This window comes from Macaca nemestrina, chromosome 2, assembly GCF_043159975.1.
Source record: "Macaca nemestrina isolate mMacNem1 chromosome 2, mMacNem.hap1, whole genome shotgun sequence".
Classification (NCBI taxonomy): Eukaryota; Metazoa; Chordata; class Mammalia; order Primates; family Cercopithecidae; genus Macaca; species Macaca nemestrina.
The window spans coordinates 121817268-121835814 of record NC_092126.1 but is presented as its reverse complement, the minus strand read 5'-3'; the positions used below and the strand labels follow the sequence as shown (position 1 = coordinate 121835814).

General features: G+C 47.7%; 1 protein-coding gene across 3 annotated transcripts in view; it reads right to left on the bottom strand.

The window, feature by feature from the left end:
* Positions 1-10860: 10860 nt before the first annotated feature.
* Positions 10861-18547, bottom strand: part of LOC105482849 (abhydrolase domain containing 6, acylglycerol lipase) — a 55605-nt gene continuing 47918 nt past the window's right edge. For all 3 annotated transcript variants that reach the window (XM_071091973.1, XM_011743221.3, XM_011743228.3), the window contains 3 exons: positions 17977-18031; positions 17663-17763; positions 10861-11999 (listed from right to left, as the gene is read on the bottom strand). In XM_071091973.1, coding sequence (XP_070948074.1) covers positions 11823-11999; positions 17663-17763; positions 17977-18031 — 333 coding nt within the window. In that variant the 3' untranslated portion in view covers positions 10861-11822. The remainder of the gene's footprint in view (positions 12000-17662; positions 17764-17976; positions 18032-18547) is intronic.

Sequence of the window (18547 nt, the reverse complement as noted above, 5' to 3'; positions counted from 1 at the left end):
TTTTTAGTAGAGACGAGGTTTCACCATGTTAGCCAGGATGGTCTTGATCTCTTGGACCTCGTGATCCGCCCACCTCGGCCTCCCAAAGTGTTGGGATTACAGGCGTGAGCCACCAAGCCTGGCCTAATTTTTGTATTTTTAGTAGAGACGGGGTTTCGCCATGTTGGCCAAGCAGGTCTCAAACTCCTGACCTCAGCAATCCACCCACCTTGCCTTGCAAAAGTGCTGGGATTACAGACGTGAGCCACCATGCCCAGCCTACAAATTTATATCTAGCATCTCCTCTCCTCAATATCTCCTATGTCAAGCACTCCCCAAAGATAGTACCCACTCTCAGTGTCCCTTGTGACTCCCAGCACATGGTATGTGTTCTACCTAGGCGGTCCTGAAAAGACCCACAAAGTAAAGACTTTGTGCTAGGCACTATGCAAAATATTTTACATATGTTGTCTCGTGGAACCCTCACACAATCCTGAGATGGCTATTACTATGATCATTACATTTCAGAGGTAGAAACTGAGGCGCAGGCCTGGCAGTGGCTCATGCCTGTAATTCCGGCACTTTGGGAGGCCGAGGTGGGCAGATCACTTGAGGCCAGGAGTTCAAGACCAGCCTGGCCAACATGGTGAGACCCCCATCTCTACTAAAAATACAAAAATTAGCCGGGCACGGTGGTGCACACCTGTAATCCCAGTTACTCAGAAGGCTGAAGCAGGAAAATGGCTTGAACCTGGGAGGCAGAGGTTGCGGTAAGCCGAGATCACACCACTGCACTCCAGCCTGGCAACAGAAAAAGAAACTGAGGCACAGAGAGGCTAAGTTATTTGCTCAAGATCACAGTTAGCAGTGGCATGGGCTGTCTGATTCTAGCCAGTGCTCTACACACTGCACTGTATTACCACCAATTGAGGGGCTGCAGTGGGAAGGAAAGCTTTAGTGTAAGCCCCAAAAGGATGGAGCCTTGTCTGTGTTGCTCACCACTGCATCCCAGTTCCTGGTACCCAATGGTGACCTAACATCTATTTACTGAAGGCATTTGTTCATAAATGGATAGGCTGGTTTTGCTTGGGTTGGGGGGCAAAGGGTTGCCTTGCACAGGACAGTTGAGTCAGCGGGGATCTCCTTCCTCAATTCTTTTCTCAAAATCCCACTGTGTTGTTTCCAGCAGCTTCAGTCCTTGACCTTGGCCATGCTCTCCAGTTCTGTGGTTCCTACTTTCTTCTTCCTTCAGAGGAGACAGGGCTTGTTCCAGATGTGGGAAGAGGTGGAGAAAGCAAACACAGACCCCACAGAACCTGGCATTTTCTTTCTCAAAGCAGCTTGATTTCAGAAGCCGCCAGAACTTGCTTCAAATTCATCCTCTGCCACTTACCTACCTCCCTCATCTGTCACATGGAGAGATTATTAGCAGCTACCTCACAGAGTTGAGGGAAAAAGAGTTGATGGTATAAAGTGTCTGGCACCCCAGGAAACCCTCAGTAATATGAGAGGGTTCCTGTAAGCCAGCTGCCTGGCAAACGTATCCTGCCAGGCAGCCCAGGAAAACCAGAGCAGTTCCTGCATTTTGAACTTCAAGGAACAATAGATAATTATCACCCTGCTGCAACAAATGCTGAAAATGCAGTGTCTTCCCAGTTGCCTGAATTCTCTCATGCTGTCTTATTAATTCAGAGTGGAGGATAAAAGAGACACCTTTGAATGATAAAGACAAAAACCTTTTGTTTTTTTGTGTGGTGACTCAGGCCTGTAATCCAGCACTTTAGGAGGCCGAGGCAAGCGGAACACCTGAGGTCAGGAGTTCAAGACCAGCCTGGCCAACGTGGCGAAACCCTGTCTCTATTAAAAATACAAAAATTAGCTGGGTGTGGTGGTATGCACCCTACTCAGGAGGCTGAGGCAGAAGAATTGCTTGAGCCCAGGAGGCAGAGGCTGCAGTGAGCTGAGATCATGCCACTGCAATCCAGCTGAGATGACAGAGTGAGACTCTGTCTCAAAACAAAACAAAAAAACAAAACCAAAAAAAACCTTTGTTTTTCAACTAAATTTTATATAAAAAAAATTTTTTTGGACAGTGTGTCACTGTCACCCAGACTGTAGTACAATAATGTGATAATGGGTCACTGCAGCCTCAACCTCCCAGGCTCAGCCAATCCTCCCACCCCAGCCTCCCAAGTAACTGGGACTACAAGTACATGCCACCATGCCCAGCTAATTTTTAATGTTTCTATAGAAACAGGGTGTCACCATGTCCTCAGGCTGGTCTTGATCTCCTAGACTCAAGCGATCCTTCTGTGTTGGCCTCCCCAAAATGCTGGGATTACAGGTGTGAGCCGCCTCGCCGTGACTAAATTTTATTTTTTGAATAGGTACTGTAGGCTTACAGCATACATTTCAAATGACATAAATGGATAAATATTAAAAAGTGACTTCCACCTCTTCCGCTGTCGGCCTCTCCCCTCTCCAGGAGCAACCACTAGTATGAGTTTCTTTTTTTTTTTTTTTTTGAGACGGAGTCTCGCTCTGTCGCCCAGACTGGAGTGCAGTGGCGCGATCTCGGCTCACTGCAAGCTCCGCCTCCCGAGTTCACGCCATTCTCCTGCCTCAGCCTCCGGAGTAGCTGGGACTACAGGTGCCCGCCACCACGCCCGGCTAATTTCTTTTTGTATTTTTAGTAGAGACGGGGTTTCACCGTGTTAGCCAGGATGGTCTCGATCTCCTGACCTCGTGATCCACCCGCCTCGGCCTCCCAAAGTGCTGGGATTACAGGCTTGAGTCACTGCACCCGGCCTAGTATGAGTTTCTTAAGTGTCCCCTGAAAAATATGATAGGCTTTTCCCTCTTGACAACATATCTAAAATTGCTCCAGATCAAAACACACAAGGCTGCCTCAGTCTTTTTTTCTTTTTTTTGGAGATAGGGTCTCACTCTGTGAAACTGACCTTCTCAGTCTTAAAATTTGAGAAAGTTACATTTGTCTTATCTGAGTTCCTTTCTCAGTAAACCAACCATGAGTCATCCCAGATAGTATCAAGGAGCTGAAACTCACCAGATCACTGCATTTGGATGAGTCCAGACCCTTCATCCTTCACGATTGCCTGTCTCCCACGACCTGCTTTCTGTTGACTAACTCCCCTTCCTTATCCTTCCCTGATTCCTGTTTTCCTGCATGTAGTTATATTTCCGCTGTATAAACTCCTAATTTTAGTCAGTCAGGGAGATGGATTTCAGACTGATCTCCCATGTCCACAGCAGCAGCACCCAAGGAAAGCCTTCTTCCCTGGCAATATTCATTGTTTCAGTGATTAGCTTTCTCTTTGGTGAACGGCAGGACCTAGACGCAACTGCTGGTGTTTTGGTAACAGATTCTGCTGAGTCTAGCCTCAGCTGGATCCCATAGGGAGTCCTGGAGCATAAATGATACTAAGGAAGCTTCCAGGCTTTGAGGCAAGGGGGCCAAGCCTTCACATTCCTCCTGTCATTGGCTGCCACCTATAGGGTTGCCAGATTTAGCAAATAAAAATAGAGGATAGGCCAGGCACAGTGGCTCATGTCTGTAATCACAGTGCTTTTGGAGGCTGAGGCAGGAGGATTGCTTGAGCCCAGGAGTTCTTACCCGTTTGTGTGTGTGCAAATGCACAGAAATCCCAGTGGACTGACTGATAGGGGAAGGGTGGGGCTGTGCAGAGGGTGTAGGAGACTCATTTTTTAAGCAATCTTTTTGTTTGATTTTTTTTTTTTTTTTGAGACAGAATTTCGTTCTTGTTGCCCAGGCTGGAGTGCAATGGTGCGATCTCGGCTCACCGCAACCTCCGCCTCCCAGGTTCAAGCGATTCTCCTGCTTCAGCCTCCCAAGTAACTGGGATTACAGGCATGCACCACTGCACCCGGCTAATTTGTTTGTTTTGTTTTGTTCTGAGTCAGAATTTCACTCTTCTTGCCCAGACTGGAGTGCAATGGCCCGATCTCTGCTCACTTCTACCTCCACCTCCTGGGTTCAAGTAATTCTCCCGCCTCAGCCTCCAGAGTAGCTGGGATTACATGCATGTGCCACCATGCGTAGCTGATTTTGTATTTTTAGTAGAGACAGGGTTTCTCCATGTTGGTCAGGCTGGTCTTGAACTCCCAACCTCAGATGATCTGTCTGCCTCGGCCTCCCAAAATTTTGGGATTACAGGCGTGAGCCACTGCGCCTGGCCTAATTTTGCATTTTCAGTAGAGACAGGGTTTCACCATGTTGGCCAGGCTGGTCTCGAACTCCTGACCTCAGGTGATCCACCTGCCTCAGCCTCCAAAGTGCTGGGATTAGGTGTGAGCCACTGCACCCGACTGTTTGATTTCTTTTAAAGTGACAGCATCATTTTGGTAACACTAATTATTAAATAAAAAATCAGGACCTGCTACTTACATAGTTAGGCACAAGAGGGAGCTGTGGGCCACATCTCTCTGTTTTTTCTTTCTTTTTTTTTTTTCCTCTGCAAAAACAAGCAAAAATACAGAATGCCCAGTTAAATTTGAGTTTCAGATAAATAATGAGTGGGACATCTTTATACTAAAAATGTATTTGTTGTTTATCTGAAATTAACATTTAACTGGGCAAACCGTATTTTATCTGGCAACACTTGGACGTGAGAGGAGAACAGGTATAGCCTTGCAGGCATCTCCAGTCATCTGAGGGTAGCTCAACACGGCAGCCAACCCAGCAGGTTGGGGTGGATGCGGGAGTCAGTAAAGGAGACCTGGGAAGGACATAAGTACACCCCTTTCGGGCAGGAACACTGGGGACAGTGCACCAGACAATGGTAAAAGAAGACTAGAAGCCCTTTCCTAGACCATCAAAACCACCCCCATCACCCAGGGAACAGCGAGACAGCCTGGCCCTGCCCCAGCACCCATCCCTCTGCCAGCAGCTACTGGAGGACATCTTTTCTCCTTCAGTCATTCCCCTGCTTGTCTGCGGGTTATAGCTGGAGCCATGCTTTTTGACTTGGTCTCACCCAGCATTTCTGAACTATATTTAAATGATGGAGGAAACTTTCCTTGGAAGTGATCTTAGAAACCTCTCTCCTAAAAAATGGCTCCAGGGCCCCAGGAAGGGAGATTTTGGGAGAGGGGATAACCACTCATGTAATGAAGCAGCCTGTTTCTGGAGGGGCCTTAAATCCTTTCTTCAAATTCAGAGCTCCTCTCCTGGGGGTTCAAAGAGGTCCTTACAAAGAGATTTGCACCCGGCTTTCTCTGGAGCACTCTGCATCCCTGTTATAGGAACCTGGGGCTCTGTGGGTTTGGACCTAGAAGAGCTCCAGGGAAAATAGCAGGAGGAGGAGTGGGTAACAGTAATGTCTAGCATCACCCCATTTGTGTTATTTAAAAAAAAATAATCCACAAAACCAACCAGTTTTACACTGCTTACCTGTATGTATGTGTGCAAATGCACAGGAACCCCAATGGACTGACTGATGGGGGAAGGGTGGGGCTATGTAGAGGGTGTAGGAGACTCTCCTTTTTTAAGCAATCTTTTTGTTTGATTTCTTTTAAAGCAACAGAGCATCATTTTGGTAACACTAATAATTATTAAATAAAAATCAGGACCTGTTACTTACATAGTTAGGCACAAGAGGGAGCTGTGGACCTATCTGTATGCTGCTTCTTCCACGTTGGAAGAAAAAAATGCTTCCTCAGCCCACCCCTAAGGCAGGAGAGCCGGACCTGGAAAGCAGGCTCCCATCCCTTATCTGCAATCCTAAAGCCTGTAATCCCAGCACTTTGGGAGGCCGAGACGGGCGGATCACTAGGTCAGGAGATCGAGACCATCCTGGCGAACACGGTGAAACCCCATCTCTACTAAAAAATACAAAAAACTAGCCGGGCGAGGCGGCGGGCGCCTGTAGTCCTAGCTACTCGGGAGGCTGAGGCAGGAGAATGGCGTAAACCCGGGGGGCGGAGCTTGCAGTGAGCTGAGATCCGGCCACTGCACTCTAGCCTGGGTGACAGAGCCAGACTCCGTATCAAAAAAAAAAAAAAGAGAATCTGGAAACCAAATATCTTCACCCAGTGCCAATGCTTAATCTGAACTAAGGTGAGGCTTACAGCTTTTGTCCCACTTACTGTGGCTAGACATACATTGCATTGCAGAAATATGAATGCATTTATTTGATCATGTGTGGTGGCCCCAGACCCTGCAGAGGGCATCACATGATACATGGAATACACACTGTGATACCTTTCCAGGTTGGAACGCTTCTGAATTCGAATCACGTCTGGCCTGAGAGCTTTGGGGAGGGGCTGTCTTGGCAGCCACCTTTCCAGTTGTCCTTCAGGAAGTCACCTGCCCCCAACCCAGCCAGCTTTGGCCTTTGGTCATTGGAATTGTTACCCTCTTACTGCCCCTACAAACCCTTCCTTCTTCCACCCCCTGCTGCAGCTCCTGGTGTGGCCTCAGATGCCTGTTCATTGCCTTGAGGATTTAAAGACCAGAGATCCAGAAACCAATGAAGGGAAGGTTCCTCCAAGAGCCAAGAGAGAGGGACTGTCCTGTTGCTGAAAGGAGACCTGAGCAGTCACTTGTCCTCTCCCTCTGCCAGACTAGGCTGATGATGGTCACAAGACTCTCCTCTCACTGCCAGCACAGGCAACCCCAAGTCCACACGCTGGTTGGTACCAGCCCCAGGGAGCAAATACTGGGCCCCAGAGCCCTGGGGCAGCTGGGGACACCAGAAGAGCCAGCCCCAGGACTGTCACTTGGCAGGTAATTTGAGGATATCTTCACTGCCCTATCTGTGACCAGCCCCGTCCCTCCAAAAAAACCCTCTACTTTTTTGTCTCCTTTCAGGAAATGGAGAAATTGTAAGAACAGCACCCAATTTGGGGTTGGGGAGGGAGAAAAGGCTGATGAGAAGGTCCAGTCTGTGGTTAAAGGGTGATGCTGGGCCAGGTGCGGTGGCTCATGCTTGTAATCCCAGCACTTTGGGAGGCCGAGGTGGGCGGATCACGAGGTCAGGAGATGGAGACCATCCTGGCTAACACGGTGAAACCCCATCTCTACTAAAAATACAAAAAATTAGCCGGGCGAGGTGGCAGGTGCTTGTAGTCCCAGCTACTCGGGAGGCTGAGGCAGGAGAATGGCGTGAACCCAGGAGGTGGAGCTTGCAGTGAGCCGAGAACACACCACTGCACTCCAGCCTGGGCGACAGAGCGAGAGACTCCGCTTCAAAAAAAAAAAAAAAAAAAAAGGGTGACGCTGGAAGAGCTGAAAGGTGATAGCTCCTCCAAAGCAGAAGGCTGGGGCCTGCACGTGTTAAAATCTACAGCCACCATTTTAGAACAATGTTAGTTACCTAAGCAACCCACGATCCTAAGAACAATATCCAGGGCTTGGAAAGTAAATAAGGCGGCCTAAATGCAGCATTTATCTATAAATATTAGACCCCAAATTTGTTTGAAGGCAGGTATAGCCCCTGGCCAGTAAGCAATCCCTCTAACAGATGCCTGGGCAGACCCCCGCAGAGCCTCAGGGCTGGCTTCTGAAGTGGCAGCTAGGAGCAGCCACATATTTTTTTTCTTTTTCTTGTCTTTCTTTTTTTCTTTTCTTTTCTTGAGACAGAGTCTTGCTGTGCTGCCCAGGTTGGAGTGCAGTGGCGCAATCTTGACTCACTGCAACCTCCGCCTCCCGGGTTCAAGCAATTCTTGTGCCTCAGCCTCCCCAGTAGCTGGGACTACAGATGTGCACCACCATGCCTGGCAAATTTTTTGTATTTTTAGTAAAGAAGGGGTTTTGCCATGTTGGCCAGGCTGGTCTTAAACTCCTAACCTCAGGTGATCTAGCTGCCTCAGCTTCCCAAAATTCTGGGATTACAGGCGTGAGCCACTGTGTCCGGCCAGGCCACATCTCTTGACTGCTTTCCATGCCAGACCCCAGAGAGGCAACGAGACTGAGCCGAGACTTCTCCCAAAGCCGAATATTGTTGGGAACAAACAACACTCATTTCCACAGTATTGGGGGCGGGGAGAGGGTATCAGCAAGGTGAATGAGCCCTTCCGAAGTAGATGACACTCTAGTCCTGGTTATTAAAGAGGCTGGAGTGGAGAGGGCAAGCTGTCCCTGGGTATGTCCTTAGCAGAATGATGTCGGAATCCAGGTGAGTTCTGTTTCCTGTCCAGCAGGAGGCTGGGCAGTTGGAAGTCCTTAACTATGATAAATGAACAACTGGGTCACCTTCTTCAATGGGGGCTCAAGCCAGGAGGTGTGGCCCCAGCAATCTACAGCTAAGGCTGCCACACACTGGCCTGGTCCAGGTGAGCCAATGGAGCCCCAGGCGGACTGGTAAGTTATGAGGGAGAGCTCCTGCCTGAACAGGTAAAAGCATTGTTTTTACACATTACCTTGAGTTATACACTGAGAGGCTTCCCTTTCCTCATAAGCTATGTGACCTTGGGCAAGATTCTTCACTGCTCCATGCCTCGGTACCTCTGCTGTAAAACTGGCATGCTGTCATACGTACAGGGCTGCGTGAAAACACTTAGAATAGCCCCTGGCATATACTTACAAAGTTTAGTCCTCCAGCCTGGCCTGACATAGGTTCTGAGAATTTCCTCTGGGCAAAGCAACAAGGTTCCCCAGGATGGGGAATATTCACTGGGGCTCAAATGGAAGATACAGGCTTACACAGGCAGTCTCATCAGTTTGATGCATTTGTTACATCAATCACTCCTACTGTTACCTCTGTCCAGGACAAGGAGCCCAGACTGACTCCAAACTGAGTTCTCACCGTTGCTTGTCCCTCTTCAACACCTGACCAGAAGGGTCTGCCCACAGCAGCCCTGAAGGCCCCAACTCCAGGCAGTGGGATCGAGAGCCCAGCTGCAGCTGTGATTCCTGGGGCTTTCCATTGTTATTTCACAAGTTCCTGGCAGTCTTTCAGGGGGTGCTGTGATGAATAAGTACTTTCTTCTTCCCGACTGTCATCAAAGGCACACACCATAGAGCACAGCGGGGTGTGGCATGGGGGACTCAGAGCTGGCAGTAACCAGCAGGCTTGCTATAGTCACAGAGGCAGGAATTCAGACACAAGAGTCTTTCTTCTGAGCGTGGCCAGAATTGCAGAACCAAGCAAGAACCTGAAAACCCACCTTATCGTTAAAAATGACTCCTTCATACCCTCTGCTCACAATTTGTAGTAAGTGCTTTCTGGTGACAGCAGAGGGGATGGAAGCTGTGTCCAGCTGCAGAAACTGCCTACTGTCCTTCTGGGCTGGGATGGATGGCACACACCCTGCCTGAATGACCCCATGGTGGGCACAGTTCAGGGACTGCTTTTGATGTCATCTTTAGCTGGTATTCAACCCAGAGCATAAGAATTCCTGTATCCACTATGGTTTCTGACCCGAGGTGCTTATCCCAGGTCTGGGGCTTCTTCAGTGACCCTGAGGAAACCATCTCTCATCACCTAGGCCCACCAACACTGAACCCCTCTCCCACTATACTCAGAATTCTTGGTGAATATAGGAAATTGGAACAAATAAAATGTCTAATATCTACTTTCTTTTCTACTTCATTGATTTTTGGTTTTGTCTGTATTATTTCCCTTTATTTTTCTCTGGCTTTGATACTACTTTCTCATTTCTTGAGATAGAAGCTTAATTTATTGATTTTTCTTTCCTTTTTTCTTTCTTTTCTTTTCTTTTCTTTTATAAGAGACGAGGTCTTGCCATGCTGCCCAGGCTGGTCTCAAACTCCTGGGCTCAAGCAATCCTCCTGCCTTGGCCTTCCAAGGTGTTGGAACTACAGGTGTGAGCTACTCCACCTAGCGTCTTCCCTTCTAATATATGTTTTGAAGCCTATAAATTTCCCTCGGAGCAGTGCTTTAGCTGCATCCCAGCTTGATGTCATATTCTCATATCTTCTTCTTGTTTTTAAGCTCTAAGTTCCATTCTTCTCTGGTAAACTAAAATATTCAAACACAGTCCTGAATTCCAATTTAAACTATAAAGTTTATCTCACCTTATTACCAGAATGACTTGGATGTAGATTTTCTGTAAAAAAAAAAATTGGAAAGAGTGAAGCTCCTGGGGAGTTTAGGGCTCCTAAATCCTATAGAAGAGAGTCAAAAAGAATAGTTTGATGACTCTTGCCTTTTGTTTTTGATATACAATTTCCAGTGAATGATTTTTTTTTTTTTTTTGACATAGACTTTTGCGCTTGTTGCCCAGGCTGGAGTGCAATGGCACAATCTCGGCTCATGGCAACCTCTGCCTCCCGGGTTCAAGAGATTCTCCTGCCTCAGCCTCCAGAGTAGCTGGGAATACAGGCACCTGCCGTCGCACCTAATTTTTTGTATTTTTTTTTTTTTAGTAGAGATGGGGTTTCACTATGTTGACCAGGCTGGTCTCGAACTCCTGACCTCAGGTGATCCACCCGCCTCAGCCTCCCAAAGTGCTGGGATTATAGGCGTGAGCCACTGCACCCAACCTTAAAAAACACATTTTAGGCCAGGCGCGGTGGCTCAAGCCTGTAATCCCAGCACTTTGGGAGGCCGAGATGGGTGGATCACGAGGTCAGGAGATCAAGACCATCCTGGCTAACATGGTGAAACCTCATCTCTACTAAAAAAAATACAAAAAACTAGCTGGGCGAGGTGACGGGCGCCTGTGGTCCCAGCTACTCGGGAGGCTGAGGCAGGAGAATGGCGTGAACCCGGGAGGCGGAGCTTGCAGTGAGCCCAGATCGCGCCACTGCACTCCAGCCTGGGCAACAGAGCGAGACTCCATCTCAAAAAAAAAACACACACACACATTTTAAAGTTAACAGAAAATGTGCCAACATTGTACCTAATTAGGAGTTCAGAAACAGAAACCACCTGCATGTTACTGATCTAGACTTATTAAATTTATTTCATGTCACTGTGGTCACTTTTACAGCTGTTTAGACTTATTTTTAATCACATTACTCTTCACAGAATTCACAGAATTCATTAACAAACTAGTATGTTACATCCAAGGGTTCTTAGTAGCACACCGAAATAGAAAACGAGGCCCACGAGTTGTTGCTTCTGTGTGGAACCTGAGTCTGATTACTTAAGACAGATGTCTAGAACATTATTGCTTTATTAGGCCTATTTTTTAAAATAATAAATTATCCCTAGGAAACCCACCCTGCCAGGTGCTCATTCTGTGACTGCTGTGGGTTCACTCAGAACATACCTAACTCATGGGTACTGAATGAACCACCCACCCATGTATCCTGCTGCTCCAGCGGCTGGAGCAATGCCCCTCCATGCATGTAAACATTTTCTACAGCTTGCCACTTTCCTCCCTGGTCTTGCAGCCAATGGGCTGCAGTCATACATGGGTCTCTATGTAAAATTTAAATTAGACCTAAACAACAGGGTTCGGCAAATGAGGACTAATGCTCCTATAAAAGCCACTGCCCATGCAAGGGAATACACCTGAAGCAACAAAAATATCTTGAGTCTCCAACTATAAGGAATGTCTCAAAGAAAATGTCCTTGACTTAATTACGGTCCAAGGTGGCTGCTTTGCATAAGCTTGTCAGTGACATGAACTTGAAGACTTCGTGGTACATTTCATGGCTAGGGTTTCTTATTTTGTTCCATATGAGTTTCTATTTTGTGAAAAATATCTTGGAGGTTTTCGCGTGGTCCCCAAAGCTCTGGGGAACCGTGGATACCAGGGATAAGGAACTGGCTTCCTCAGGGTCACTGGCGCTCCGACCGCATTTGGGGCAGGATCCCTGAGAGTGGTGGCCGCGTCAGACTTGGGGGATGGGAGCGGGTGCTGTGTGCAGAATGCAGGCTGCAGTCAGGGCCTCAGTCCAGCTTCTTGTTGTTGTCTGTGTTGTGCACAGAAGCTAAAAAGTCGATTATGAGCTTGGCTGTCTTCCTGGGTCTCTCCATCACTACCGAGTGCCCACAGTTTTCCAGAAGCTCCACCTGGCAGTTGGCAATTGACTTGGCCAACATGTCTGCCCCAGACACATCCAGCACCTGCCAGGCAAGAAAGGGAGCTGGATGATACACAAAGATTCAGACACCCACATGTGCACTCCGTGGACAGAACTTCCACAAAGGTCTGACAGGGGTCAGTGGGGCAGGAGGATGTGAATTTTAGGACCAAGTCCCTTTGGTGTTGGGGCTTGTGGCTTTCTGAATGGAAGTAACCATGATGCCTCCTGTTTTATTCTGCAACTCTGTGTCAGGGGTTGGGCTGCTGTCAGCAATACTGAGGTAGAAAACACATGTTCCTTGCCCTTGAGGAGGTTATGGTACGATGGGGAAGCCAGAGAGCACAGGGGATGAGCAGGGTCGAGGGAAGACCTCATTCCTGAGTCCTGGCAGAGCAGAGAGGGGACAAGGGAGGAACATTCATGGATGTGGAAACAGCACAGGGTGGGAGATCATGGTGAGTGCAAGGGTCACCAAGGAGCATGGCGGCTGAGACACCAAGCACATGGGCAGTGGAGGTGGCATGGTGGGGAGAAGGGGCAGAAAGGAGGGCACTGCTCCTACAGCCACACAGACCATGGGGAGCCACGGGCTGTGTTAAGGTGAGTGACTTGATCAGGCTGGCCTTGTGGCTGGTTAGGGCAGCCCAAGCTATGGGAAGGATGCAAGAGGGGAAGGCTAATTATCACAAGCTGGGAGCATCTCTCTTTTTTTTTTTTTTGAAATGGAGTTTCATTCTTTTGCCCAGGCTGGAGTGAAGTGGCGCGATCTCAGCTCACTGCAACCTCCACCTCCCAGGTTCAAGCGATTCTTCTGCCTTAGCCTCCCCAGTAGCTGGGATTATAGGCACCTGCCATCATGCCTGGCTAATTTTTATATTTTTAGTAGCGATGGGGTTTCGCCATGTTGGCCAGGCTGGTCTCGAACTCCTGACCTCAGGTGATCCACCTGCCTCAGCCTCCCAAAGTGCTAGGATTACAGGCGTGAGCCACAGCACCCAGCTGGAGTTATCTCTTTGAAGGTCCTCTGGGGATCCCCAGAGCTGTGTGTTTCCTGGCTCTAACGTCTGCGGATATGGGGAATGCTTTTCCAACATGAAAGCCAGAACTTTTCCAGGGCTGACCCTTTCCAAACAACTCATTTCCTCTCATTTTCCTCTGGGTCCCCGGCTACTATCCAATCCACCTCCATCTTTTTCCCCAACATCCTCCCTCGGAAGTGGATCCACATTCACTCTCCTTCTCTTTGTTGCCTTTACCTTCAATTCATCCCAGACAAGAGGGCCCCTCCTCCCCATCCTTAACAGCAAAAGCAAAAGCCCCAACAAACTCAAGCGTCTTCTGTGTCTTTGCTCTATTCTCACCAACTCAAACTATTAAAACCAAGATTTTCTGCCCACTGGGGAGTTAAGGTAAGAGGATGCCTCAGTCAAGGAACAGAGCACTGCAAGGTGTCCCTGGACCAGGAAAAGGAACAGCTAATGGGGAGCTTAACAGCTAATTCCAGCCAAGGAAATGGAAACCTCTGCCTTGTCACTCACTCACAGCTAAGGCTGCCATGGCAACCCACTGAGCAGGAATAACACCCAGCTACTGTGGAAACACCCAGAAGAAACGCAGATGTAGTCAACCAGTGAAAAAAGCATGAAAAAGTAGAAAGTCCCAACTGAGTGTCTTTTTTTTGTTTGTTTGTTTTGAGACAGGGTCTCGCTCTGTTGCCCAGGCTGGAGTGCAGTGGCAGGATCATGGCTCACTGCAGCCTTGACCTCCCGGGCTCAAGTGATCCTCCCACCTCAGCACCCCCCAGGTAGCTGGGATGACAGGTATGCACCACCATGTCCAACCAAAACTGAGTGTCTATCCTGCAGAGAGATCAGAAACCACAACTCACAGGCAAGAATACCCATATGAGCTGCTGGCTTTGGCATTGTTTGCTGGTTAGCATTACAAATCCATTATTCCCCATGGCCACCCAGAGGTATGTGCAACTACTGAACAGCCCCTGATGAGATACACACATCTGTGGGAACCATATCAGCTATTTCCTAGATAGACTATTCATATAAATGGTCAAATTTTTTCCTGGGCTGGGTGTGGTGGCTCACATCTATAATCTCAGCACTCTGGGAGGCCGAGGTGGGAAGATCTCTTGAACCCAGGAGTTCGAGACCAGCCTGGGCAACATAGTAAGACCTCATCTCTGTAAAAAAATTAAAAATTAGCTGGGTATGGTGGCGCATGCCTGTAGTCTCAGCTCCTTGAGAGGCTGAGGTGGGAGCATTGCTTGAGCTCAGGAGGTTGAGGCTGCAGTGAGCTATGGTTGCACCACTGCATTCTAGCCTGGGTGACAGAGCAAGAACCAGTCTCAAAACAAACAAACAAACAAACCCTCACAAAAAACAAAAATCAAAACCTTTTCCTGCATCGCTTTACACCAGCGCTAAAACTAGGGTGAGGCAAGTGAGGCACTCGCCTAAGGCACAAAATTTGAGTGCCAAAAAACTCATAAATTCAGAGAAAAATATTTTGGTGCAGTATATTTAAAAAGCATTAATGGAAAAAGACACATGATGAACAAAACATCAAAATTATAAATACAGATAAGATCTGACCCTGCGCTTGCATGACACATCTCTCTCATCTCACCCTTGTCTTGGGCCTGTTATGCACTACAGGGGTAGGTAGATGATAAGCTGCTGGAGGGCAGGGATCCTGGCTGTCTTGGTCCCTACTGTATCCTCAGGGCCTAATACAGTGTTAGGCACACACTAGATGCTCAATAAATGCCTGTTAATTGGATTAAATGTGTAGTCAGTCAGGTGGTGGGTTTATCCCTTCACTAGTTGGTTTGTTGGCTCAATTTCTCGCTTGTTTGCACACTCACTGAGTACTCTGGGTCTCCTGCATACCAGGCATGGTGCTGGCAGGGAGAAGGGACATAAAGAATAATAGCCTGTCTGTCTCTAGATGGCCCTCCCGCTTTGGTGGACTGAACATAGAGGAGTGATGCTTGAACTGAAGCATGCAGAAACCCTCTCAGGAAGGGCTGCCATGTTTGGGTGTACAGGTTGTATACTGCCCAAATCCATCATTCACATAAATGACAATGCACATGGCTCCCCCTGTAGCTGTGCAGTATAGCAGCCAGCCTACAGGGATCCAAAGAAGGAGGAGGCTGAATTTGGCCTGCTAGGGGCAGGTGCTGTGACACCAAATGTTGATGACAGAGCAGGAAAAGAGCCAGTGAGCTTGGGAGGCAAAAGGCTGTGAAATAAAAGACTCCCTGAAGCCTCTGCTATCTGGCCTCTGTCCCAGGGACAGTCCACAAAACACATGAAGGATCTGATCGTATTTATAGCAAGCCCATAGAATGTCAGGCTCTTTTTCTGGAACAAAATGGACTTCTGAGTCTGGGAAAAAATTCGAGACCATGCATTGAGGCTACCAACAGAGGCAAAGGGCATGAGCAATCTAATCTAATACCAGCTAACCTAATCTTTTTTTTTTTTTTTTTTTGCAATTGGAAGATCACTTGCATACATATTATTTTATTTGAGCCTCAAAATAACCCCAGTACTAGAAGAGAAACCCTCAATTTAGAGGGGCTGAGTTACTTGCTCAAGGTCATGGGCTGACCAAGGACAAAAACAGGGCTGGAACACAGACTTTCAGACTCCAAGGCCAGTACCCTTGCTTCAGTGCTGTCTCCACAGGAAGATGGGTTACGGCCTCTCCCTGTTGGCTCCTGAGAGCCCCAAATCACCTTTGGGGATTTTAGAACAACAGAAAGCCTTCACTGCTTTGGCTCTGATTCCTGATCAAATGACTCTCTGCTGGCATAGCCCAGGGCACAAACAAAGCTTCTTTCAGTCCTTTGATGCTACAGAAGAGAGTACATGAGATCCCCTCCTCTCCACGTCCACAAACCCACACTGTGAAACCTTACCATGCCTGGCTCATCTAAGACACCATTACCTCTTACTCTGTGTACACGCCATGGGCACAGCCTGGCTGCTCCTCCCTACTCTCTCCTGCCTGGGCCATTCATGCACTTGTGGGTCTTTGTGGCCACAGCGTGACCTCCTGCCAGTTAAAAATTGATGCATTGGCTGGGCACGGTGGCTCAAGCCTGTAATCCTAGCACTTTGGGAGGCCGAGACGGGCGGATCACGAGGTCAGGAGATCGAGACCATCCTGGCTAACACGGTGAAACCCCGTCTCTACTAAAAAATACAAAAAAAAAAACTAGCCGGGCGAGGTGGCAGGCGCCTGTAGTCCCAGCTACTTAGGTGGCTGAGGCAGGAGAATGGTGTAAACCCGGGAGGCGGAGCTTGCAGTGAGCTGAGATCCGGCCACTGCACTCCAGCCTGGGGGACAGAGCGAGACTCCATCTCAAAAAAATAAAAATAAAAAAATAAAAATTGATGCATTTAGGTAAAAGGTATGCAGGTATAGTCTGTATTTTACTTTTATTTTTTTGAGATAGGATCCTGCCCTGTGGCCCAGGCTGGTGTGCAGTGAAGCAATCATGGCTCACTGCCACGTCCATATCCTGGACTCAAGTGATCCTCCTGCCTCACCTGAGACTACAGGTGCATATCACCATGCTTGGCTACTTTTTAAAAAATTTATTTTTTATAGAGATGGGATCTCATTATGTTGCCCAGGTTGGTCTCGAACTCCTGGGCTCAAGCGATCCTCCTGCCTTAGCCTCCCAAAGTGCTGGCATTATAGGTGTAAGCCACCATGCCCGGCCTTCTTTCAAATTTTCTATAAGTTTGAAGTTATTTCAAAATAAAATATTTTTTAAAAATAAAATAAATCTGTTTGTGCTGACATGAAATGATTTCCAAGATATGTACTTCTTTTATATATATATATATGAATATCATATATATGTACACACACGTATAATCTTATATGCATAACTATATATATCTAAGCTTTCAAACATGCATCTTAGATGCCAGTGTATCTAGTATGTTTGAAAGCTTAGATATGTATAGGTATGCATATATATACACTATATGTGTGCTTAGAATAAGAGTAGGCAAACAATGGCTCGCTGCCTGTTTTTATAAATAAAGGTTCACTGGAATACAGCCATGCCATTTGTTTACATACTGCCCATGGCTGCTTTTATACTACAAGGTCAGAGTTACTCACTCAGGCTGGAGTGCAGTGGCATGATCTCGGCTCACTGCAAGCTCCACCTCCTGGGTTCACACCATTCTCCTGCCTCAACCTCCTGAGTAGCTGGGATTACAGGTGCCCGCCACCAAGCCTGGCTAATTTTTAAATTTTTTTTTTAGTAGAGATGGGGTTTCACCATGTTAGCCAGGATGGTCTCGATCTCCTGACCTTGTGATCCACCCACCTCGGCCTCCCAAAGTACTGGGATTACAGGCATGAGCCACCACGCCCGGCCTGAAGATTTTTTATACCATGTGACTACATGGCTTTGATAAAAATGCTTTTTAAAAATGATTTAAAATTGCCTTTCCTTTTACCAAACCAAATGTTGTTTCTCTCAACTCCCAGAACCCTGCCCACTGTCAACACCGGCACCCAACACAGGTGCCTTCCCCCTTTCTTGACAGCAGCGATCAGCTCACTCCATAAATAATCACTTGTTCTTCCTCAAGGTCGTTTTTCCTCAGAGGCCCTGGTGACCAGCACAGACCACCGCAGGGATGTGTTACATACCTGGTCTTGTTTCCCCCAGATGATCTGCGTCGGAACCTTGATCTTGTCCATGTTCTGATGGAGGGAGTATCTGGACTTCTCACTGACGATTTCCAAAAACACTTGTCAGAAAAGGAAAACAAAGTTAGCATGTGCTGGACTGTGCCTGTGACATCACCGCGGAATCAAGGGATAGTCACTAGGTCCAGGCCACCACTTCCTCTCTTCAGGGGCCCAAGGAGACATTCAAAGTGTCAGAGATTTAAGAAATAAAAGCCATCCATCCACAGAGCTTCACCTGTAACAAGCTCCAAGCTGAAAGTAGGGCTACTTACGCTTTCGGTAGAAGTTGTTATGAGGGATGCGGACATCGACAAGGCCTTGCAGGATCTAAGGATAAATAACCCAAAGTTAGAGAGCAAGGGAAGACTCATTTCCTCAGGCATCTCACAGCTCTGCGACAATAAATGGGAATGAGGTCCAGCAATTTATCGCACTGTCAAGGTCTTTAGAGCCTGGTCCTCTGAATTCCCATGATGCAGCATACAGTCTAATGGGGAGTTAGGCTTCCAAGAAGCTTTTCTTTTTTAATTATTATTATAAAGGAACTTGGGTAATATAGTGAAGCCGGAGGTGCCCTATAGCATGTTAAAGACACCTGAGATGACCTGACAGCAACTTTAGCTTGAGAGATTCTCTGCTTCACTTAAGATGTAATCAGGACGGGCCGGGCATGGTGGCTCATGCCTGTAAGCCCAGCACTTCGGGAGGCCAAGGCAGGCAAATCACTTGAGGCCAGGAGTTTGAGACCAGCCTGGCCAACATGGTGAAACCCCCATCTCTACTAAAAAGATAAAAACTAGCCAGATGTGGTGGTGCATGTCTATAATCCCATCTACTCGGGAG